Consider the following 9,573-nt stretch of genomic DNA (forward strand, 5'->3'; position numbering starts at 1 on the left):
TTGGATCCAAGAGACCTTTTTTCTTCTTGTCATCTTGTAGAGAGGTTTCAGTTGATCTCTTTCCTGTTCGAATTCCCTTTGCTTTTTTATATCGTCACTAAAATAATCATCAACTTGAACTTATATCTCTAGTACTTATTTTTTAAAATAAGGAGATACTTCTCCTTTAATTATTTTGATTTTTTTTCTAATAGTTAAATTGTCATGCTAAGGCATTATTATTCTAATAGTTAACGGATAAGGATGTCCCATGGGCGTTCCTCAGAGCTATTGTTATCGGGGTTGTAACGATTTCCAAATCAAAAAATATTGATAGATGTGAGTGTAAGAATTAAATGGATAAATAAAAAAATATTGGTAAATTTGAGTTTAGAATTAAATGCGTTATGATTTTTTTTTTAAATCCTCTTATACGAGGATTTTATAAATAAAATATGGATTTAATTGAAATACATGGACAATATAAAAAAATTTTACACAGTCAATTAATCCTACACATCAAAATTAAAATAGAATTGTCAATATAAATCTTTTTACATTAAAAATACATAGTAATTAATCTCATAAAATAAATTATTCTTTTTTTTTTTTTTTAAATCTTATAAAAGTGATGTAAAAGTACCATTTTCTAATATTAAAAAATTAATATTAAAAAACTAAAACAAACCGATTCATTAATATTAAAAAACTAAAACAAACCGATTCATTGATACTCAACCAAACCTAAAAATACAATTTTCTTTTATTATGTTTCATCCTAAACCACTTTATTTCAATACTGCAAACAAAATCTAAGTTTTTTTTTCTTTCTAAAAGTGATGTAAAAGTTCATTGAATATGCTAAGAAAATAATCCCTAAATTAACTTTTTCTGATTGGTCTCAACAATTCTCCCAATACCTACCTAAATTATTCTAGGACTACTAATCTAATCTCATTACGAGAAAATAAAACACACAATTTCGGATAAGAAACATATTAAAACAAGGTAAAAGCATAAATTACATGATTCATTTATTTTACATGCCCCTCATTGTTCGGAAAGCAGATTTATAACACTAATATTCTTAATGATCTGCATCCTCCTCCACCCAAATTTGGAATGAATCATTCTGGTGTTACATTACACATCTTGTTTTTTTATTAAACAGACTTGACCACATAAAGTTACAGACAAATTCACAATTCTTAGTCTAACACAGAATATGCGAATTCATAATTCTTACAGACAAATCAAGAACAAGAATAACAATAAGTTTCTTAACAGATAGATAATGCACTGATTTCAAATCATGGTGCAATAAATTCAATAGTACTGTTTAGAAATGCTATATCTTATTCAGAATTCAAGCAAACTACCTTAGGACTGCTTACTACTACAAATATCAGGATTCAACAAAATTATTCTCCAAGTGCTAACATTCTAATTAGAGAAGTTCAAACATTTTCACCTGATAGACAACAAGCTTTAGCAGCTCTAAAAATCACCACTTATTGTTGTACCAGAATACACCTTTTCCCTCGGTACCTTGATCTGGCTCAACATAGATACACTCTCTTGCTTCCCTCCATAATGCCTTGTAAAACGGTGTTTCGTCCAACCGATAATATTCTCCCAAAATTGGTTTTATTGCCTTGGTAGCCTCCATTGCATGATAATGTGGCATTGTGGAGAACAAGTGATGTGCCACATGAGTGTCTGTAATATTGTGGAAGACCTTGTTCAGGATTCCGTAATCCCTGTCCACAGTTGCTAAAGCTCCTCTCAACCAGTCCCACTCCGAGGAATCGTAATGTGGCAACGCAGGGTGAGTATGCTGCAAAAATGTGATCAACACCAAGAATCCATTGACTACGAGCAGTGGAACTCCGTAAACACACACAACCCAGGCAAGACCTTTGGCCAATGCAACATGATAAAGCCCAAAGCATACTGCAAGTATTGCCGCATCTGATACATATATTTGAAGGCGTTCACGATCTGAGTAAATGGGACCATGTGGGTTAAAGTGGCAAGCAAACCCTTTATAAGGCCTGCCTGAAACATTGAGAGCCAAGTAAAGCGGCCAGCCAAGAGTGAGTGTGATAGTAATAGTGAGGATTCTTCCTAGTGGGTTGTTGCTAAGGTATTTGGAGTACCAATAGATACTGGACTTTTGTTTAGGCACAAATACTTCATCCTTCTCAAGAGAACCAGTGTTGGAATGGTGGCGACGATGGCTATATTTCCATGAAAAGTAAGGGACTAAAAGGGCAGAGTGAAGAACAAGGCCAACTGTATCATCAAGCCATTGGTAGTCACTGAATGCGTGGTGGCCACACTCATGCGCAACAACCCAAACTCCGGTAAGAACGCAACCTTGGACAGCCCAATAGGCAGGCCAGGCCAAGAAAGAGAGCGAGTGAGGAAGGTTCTGGAAGTAATGAGTGGCAATGTAGTAGAGACAGAAGGCTATGGTGAGGTCATAAACAACATAGGAGAATGAATGGATAACAGAACGCTTAAAACAGTGAGGTGGAATGGCCTTCTTGATCTGGCCGAGACTAAATGGAGGCTTTTCAAATGGCACCCGCTTCACAGTGTCATTCTCTGATTTCCTGGTCGAAGGAGGAACAGAGGTTCGGCCACCAGCTCCCATCTTCAGCAACCTGCCATAACACAAAAATACATTTCATTACAACACTCCTTTAAGCACTGAACACAGTTCTACATATACAATTTCTAGTACATTACTTACTACCAAAACTGAAATTTTCAATTTAAGATTATCTGCATATAATAACTGTTTTTATTATACAATTATTAATTTATATTAGATTGTTAGAAACTAGTGATGTTAAGAATAAGAATCTCAAAACCATATCCCAACAAATAAGAACCTCCAAACTCCACCGCAAGTAGGGTGTGTATGTGCAAGTGCCACATAAACAACTCTAAGCCTCTAATCACTCAGCTACGAAAAACTTTATAGTGAACTTTATGCGCCTGAGGAATTTGATTTGCCTAGTGTGTGGTCCATCCTCACGTTCTGTACTTTATTACATTATTATTTTTATTATTAAATTTATATAATGAATCCATAAAGGACAAAACTCATGGAAATAATTTATGGTTTCTAAAGCACAAAAATACAGCTAGCAAAATCAGCATCACTAAACAAACAACAAAAACATCGTGACCCTTGTACACGTCATGGAGATTTTTCTGTATTCAAAACAAGGGACTCTAGATGGTAATTACATATGATGCACATACAAAAGTAAATGTCAAGATCAGAAGTTTACAATATTGATTAAAAAAATTAAGAATTTTAGTATTAAAAAACAAAATATTTAGAATATCACCGATGTCAAAATTGTATATTTTTATTAAAAAATTATCATGTTAAATGTAATTTTTATCAGAGATTTATAGATATACTTTTAACTAATAATATTAATTTATTTGAAAATTTGAAAATTAATATTAAATAAGTTTATGCACAAAAAGTAATTTAGCATTAATAATAATCATGCGTACACAAGTAGTAATTTTTAATATACTTAAAAAGATCTTATAAATAGACAAGGAGAGAGTAGTATCGTTCATGCGACAATAAAATCAATTGTCTAACTAAAAAGCAATATATTAAAGTTGCCAAAAAGAAATCAATGGCCCGTAATAAAATAATAATGAGTGGTCCCGGCATGTAACATCTACCAAACTTTCCATATGTTTACTGCATACAATATACTAGTATTCTTTATCATATGACATGACTCGGATCTTTTTCACGTGATGTTTACTCTCGTTGTGATACTTTCATTATTCAGTTTTTTAGTAGTGTTATTTGAACACATAAAACTAACACCGTATAAACTGAACGCGTATATCTAAAGAGAGAATGAATTAATTAAAAAAAAAAAGACAATATACATTCCGCTAATTCAAAATTTTAAATTATTTATATAATTTAACGTTTTAAAATATTTTGATTAAATTCAAAAACAAAATTCTATACCAAACGGCATATACGGTGTCCAACACCCTTTTGATGACATTTTTCATAATTAAAATAACCGTCAAAAAATAAATAATGGTTTTCTTAATTATGTCCACAAATAAATCATTTTAAAAAATCAAACATTTTATTTTTCAAAGTCCTAAATACACAAATTTCAACCTAAACTTATTCTTTTAAGTTTTTAATTACAGTAATATCTAGGAGTGTATAAGATCTGATTCAAATAAACCAAAAAAATAGATTATGTCCACATGATTTTTGAGAAAAATATTGCATAAAATAGTTGGATGTCGAATAAACTCAAACAACACACCTAATAAAATCATGGGCTATACCGGGTGACTAAATTTTTAATTTTAATTTTTTTAATTTAATGTGTGAAGACTTAGATGTATTTAAACTTTGTTGCTTCATTTAAAACTACTAGTTGATATTTGTAATTATGTGAGAATTGTGGTAATATGTTAAATCAATTTTAAGAAAGAGTAATTTGACCAATCCAACCTACAGACATATGGTTTTATCCATACAGACAAAGAACAAATAATGCTATCGATGATTATTTTACCTTAATCAAATAGATGTACTCTATATGATTTGTGTCATGTTTTTACCCAAACTCAACTCAAACCCTCCTGATATCCTTAGAATACTCTAGCAGTTTCCAATAAATATATATACTGTACAAACTTAATGAAATATCAAGATATTTTTTCTTCTAGCAAGTGCTACAAAGTATATACTCCATACATTATTCTCTCTCTTTTTATAATAAAAAAGCCATTCATCCCGTAAAAAACATAAATAGATTATTTATAAACAGTTTAATGAATCTTACCAAAGCACGTTCACTTTTTAATTGTACCTTCAAAATAAATGCAAAAGGTTGAATATAAATCTAGTTCTTCAAACGTGCCGTCCAATTATTTAAACAATACAAATTGCCGTCTTGGAGGGATTTGATTCTGTTTTACACTCAACTTGGATTCAATAATTCAAATATACACAACTTTCAAAACAAGTTGTCAAAATCTAGTTATAAAAAAATTCATTAACTCACAATCGATGCTGACACGATACAAATTTAAACAAAAACAAATAGTCTCTCCTTCTCATCCGCTCACATCAGTTGAATGAATAAACAAACTCAAACCGAATGAATAAACAAACTCAAACCGAATGAACGAGATCCGCAACAGAAAAATATGCATTCACAAAATTTCAATCAATCGATAAAATAAAATAAATTAAACAAGAACAGAACTCTGCAGTTTCACGAGAGATTAGGTTAATCCTGAATATACGGCGAACAATACGGAAATGTGAGATTTCTCATTAGATCTGATAGAGAAATCACGAATGTTGAACGCGGAACATAGAAATAACGGAGGTTCGTTCCAGATACACGGAGGAAAAATAGATACTAAGGATTGTTTCAATATATTGTTCAATATTGATATGAAATTAACAAAATCAGATGAAAATTTTGTAATGAATGAATTAAGATCGATGTTAATGTAACAGAAACCGGAAGATCTAAAAAATTGAACGGAAACGATTAAAAGGTGTTAGATCTAATTGTAATGAAAATCAAAAGAGAGCTATGTATGACATTGGAGGGTAAATTTAGAGAAAAGAAGAAGAAAATACCTGAAAGTGCGAGGATTTTGTGGTTGAAGCGCCGCCGCAGAATGGTTGTGATGAAGAGGGAGGGATAGAAGGGGCGAGGCGAGGCTAATATGTGCGGAATGAAGATGTATTTATTGTGGAACTGGTTTTCTTTGCACCTTCCTCTCCCGGGTCGTGGGACCCACTTGGTATTTTTAACGTGTTGTTCGCAAATTGGGATGTTCACTTTTTCTCTCTCTCACATTCATTTGTTTTTCCCTCTCTCTATCTCTCTCTACCAGGGTATACCATTGTCCACGCACAATCCACGTAGTTTTTTTCACCTCCCATGTACCTTTCTATGCCCCCAACGGACTATGGCCATACACCTCATTTCTACACATAGTTTCTCATCAGAAATTATTTGACAACAACTTGTTATTGGACACCATTTTTGAATTCGGTTCTATTTCATTTTAAAGTTCTATTAATAGTTATAAACCTATGTTCAAATAATGTCGTTCTTTTCTCGTATAAATTTAAACTAGATATACTATTTACACAGACACATTTTTCGTCCACTATATGCAACACTTGTTATGATATAACGAAGGCTAATATAATTTGTGCCAAAAGAATATACGCTAGGAAACAAAGGTAAATATATTTGTCTTAAAAGAATGTGTATTTAATTTTTAAACTCAAAATATTATGTTAACGGAGTGAAAAATTCAAGTTCGCAAGGTTAACGATAGAACGGTGGATGATAACTTGATTATGTTATTAATTAGAATATTTTTCCGTTAGTTTAGATGGAGAGGACCCGTCAAATATATGTAAATAATTTAATACTCAAGTTAGCATTGGTCATGGAATTTTTAGGATTAAGAAATGTGTACTTTGGGATGTGGTCGTGTTAAGTTTATATAATTTTGTTGTGGTCGTGTTAAGTTTACATGAACATGAAGTTGTGGTATTAGACTTGGATAAGTTAAAGGTCCAATCTTAAACAATTATCCTCCGGTCATATTGGCACCGCGGGATTGCAGGGGGAGCCATGTGATGGTTTGAAACCGACATTTGTATATTAGGGATGCCTTGTTGGGAATATTGTCAATTAAACATGTAATATTAGTAATTCGTTCAAGGATAGAGTTGTTTAGTGAACATAGGCATTTATTTCACTTTTAATGTGTTTCGTCAATGTGTTGGTGCCACATGTGATGCATAACTCTTAAATATTGAGTTTTGATCATGATTTTTCTTTTTTTTATGATTGGTCTTATTGACATCCTATTGTCTTTGAGAACAAGTAAGTTGGCCAAAACATAAATGTTCTCGTCTTAGGCCCAATGAGTAGTCTCTAGATCGAGGTGGATGTGGTGTCATAGCATGATAACCTGGTGACTAGCCGGGAAATTGGCGTAGCAAAGAATGTTGAGATTCTCACCCAACTAAGTGTACGAGCTTGGAAGGGATTCGATTTACTAAAGATAAAGGTTATGACTCTCACACGATTGAGTTTATAAGCTTGGAGGGAAGGTCCATTGTGTTTGAAGACGAGGGTCCTGACTCTCATTCTACCAAAGTGTATGAGCTTGGAGAGAGTTGACTTGATATTAAGTGTAACCAAAATATGTACCCATTCTAGATAAAAAATATGTTAGTCAACAAGTATAAAATTAGTTGAGAGGAAGTTAAATGGTTTGAGGTGTTTCACCAATTACCTTGGTTGGATGTGAATATGTCTTGGCAAATAGTTATCATGCCATCTTTTGTGAGAGAAAAAACAAAATGAAGGGTAAAAAATTCCAGTATTAGTACTTTAGAATGTTATAAATTGATTTAACCAAGATTATTCAATTCCTTTTTCTTGAAAATGATAATTACGTGGATCTATGTGTTGTGCAAGTATAATCATGAGTTAGTTTTGATGATGACAATTGATGATAATTAGCAAACAACTCTTAAAGATGACAACTCCATAAGTCAAACGACTTTTGGATGTTGAGAGTTCTTTGTGACAATTGACAAATAGGGAGTTAATTGCAATTGTCCATTAAGCTCCTGATGATGGAATATGATCAAGAAGATATCTTAAGCCTCGTAGAATAATTCAAAGATCCAATTAAAGGGTTAATCAATCATTGGATCAAGCAAATGATATTGAAGTCTATAAGAGAGAAAGTGTAAAGCTCACATAGTCTTACACTTAGCATCTTAGAGTGATCAACTTATATTGTAAAAAGTCAAGAGAAAGTCTTGCAAATGTAGATGTATGTGCTTGTCGATACAGTATTTGCAACATTCAGAGTTTACACCAAAATTTATAGAGGTTTGTCCTAACCGCCTGGCCTACATCATCTCCACAAGAATTTATTTTTGAGAGTTCACTATAAAATATGCAATAAGCAATTTATGACCATTTTCACCTTTTGGATATCATTCTATGACACAATCCAAAACTTTACCATCAAGTTGAATTATCTTGATTTACGCAATAGGAAAATCTTTAACGACCTTCGAATAAGAGTAGTTTTTAGATTTTCTATTACAAACTACAATAGGTGTTTGGAAAGTTTTTCTTGTAAATGTACACATGCGGACAAAGTAATTTGTTTTAGCATCAAGCTTAACCCAAAAGATCAATGACAACTTAGCGGTCACATGTTTTGTTTTATCTATTGTCTTCTTCAAAACTCATTAAAGTGCTATGAAACAACCTTTATGCATCCATCATGCCTTTACCTCAAATCCTATAGCTTATTATTTTCATGAAAATCTTCAATAGAAGATGATGAATGAACAACAACATTGAAACCTTCTAAAATATATATGCCATATATTTTAGACATTTTTGTTATACTTGTGAGTGCATTTCTCTTCTAGTTGTATGTTTTGATTGATGTCAAAACTAGAACACTTAGTATTTATGTATATTGGATGGCATCCTCTTAATCTAGGTGTTCATTTTCCTGACTAGGAGTGCATAATCATCCTAGAGTCATTCTTATCCGCTTAGAGTCATTTTCTAAGTCAAAAACAAGGTTTTATGTTAAAATGATTTTTATAGGTCGACTCATGAAAGTCATAGGTAAACTCATACTGCACAAATAATGTGGAAAATTATTTTCACTCAGCATGCATCAACTCATAGTTGCTACAGGTCGATGCATGAAAACTTTCCAGTCAACATGAATTGACTCATAGTTGCTACAGTCGATGCATGAAGACTCAATTTTTAAAAGAAAATTCCATGGAAAGTATGAGTCGACTCACCCATGTTACAGGTCGACGTATATAAGAATTTTTTCTTCAATGAGTCGACGTATAGCTATATAGGTCGTTGTGTAAGTTGTGCTTTCACAAATCGTTTCTCTTTGTCCTTCATACATCGACACATGAAGTTTTATGAGTCGACTCATAGCTCATTTTTGCTGAAAAACGTTTGTTATTCTTTTCACAAATTTTCTATTACATTTCCTCTTTCTCACACACATATAAATACATTCATGTTTCTCATTTCAAATAAATTGAGACCTGGAAGATACAAAGATTTCCTTCATCTTCATTCTTCTTCATAACATTCATTCAACATTTACACATAATCATTCTTGTTGAGTAATCTAGATTAATAGTGATAATGTCCAAGTTACGTTAGTAAAATCTTAATTGGGTTGAGAATCTTTGGGGGTTTCATTGATTAAACCAATTGGGGTTTTCCCTTCAAGAAAACCAAAAGTTATACTTTATTGGTTTAAATCTACGTTGATGACATCATATCCGGATCAACAAACAAAGACCTATGTGAAGAATTTTTATTGATGATGAAAGAATAATTCGAGATGTCCATGATGTGTAAGATGACCTACTTTCTTGGACTACAAGTTAAGCAATTATATAATAACATCTTCATCAACCGATCCAAGTATTGCAAAAGAATTATTGAGAAGGTTCAATAT

At 32.2% G+C, this 9,573-nt stretch overlaps 1 protein-coding gene across 2 annotated transcripts; it reads right to left on the reverse strand.

Moving 5' to 3' along the window:
* Nucleotides 1-977: 977 nt before the first annotated feature.
* On the reverse strand, nucleotides 978-5,748 carry LOC127126234 (omega-6 fatty acid desaturase, endoplasmic reticulum isozyme 2). 2 transcript variants are annotated; one of them, XM_051055119.1, is made up of 2 exons: nucleotides 5,654-5,748; nucleotides 978-2,648 (listed from the first exon to the last, which is right to left on the reverse strand). In XM_051055119.1, exon 2 carries the CDS (start codon nucleotides 2,636-2,638, stop codon nucleotides 1,484-1,486), a length of 1,155 nt encoding a protein of 384 aa, XP_050911076.1. In that variant the 5' UTR covers nucleotides 2,639-2,648; nucleotides 5,654-5,748; the 3' UTR covers nucleotides 978-1,483. The 2 variants fall into 2 exon arrangements, with proteins under 2 accessions (XP_050911076.1, XP_050911075.1); XM_051055118.1 differs by lacking the exon at nucleotides 5,654-5,748 and adding an exon at nucleotides 2,738-2,762.
* Between the last annotated feature and the right edge of the window lie 3,825 nt (nucleotides 5,749-9,573).

Source organism: Lathyrus oleraceus, chromosome 3 (assembly GCF_024323335.1).
Source record: "Lathyrus oleraceus cultivar Zhongwan6 chromosome 3, CAAS_Psat_ZW6_1.0, whole genome shotgun sequence".
In the NCBI taxonomy this organism is placed as follows: domain Eukaryota; kingdom Viridiplantae; phylum Streptophyta; class Magnoliopsida; order Fabales; family Fabaceae; genus Lathyrus; species Lathyrus oleraceus.

Coding starts and splice junctions, on each gene's coding strand:
- LOC127126234 (XM_051055119.1), bottom strand. CDS start 2,638: ATGGGAGCTGGTGGCCGAACCTCTGTTCCTCCTTCGACCAGGAAATCA.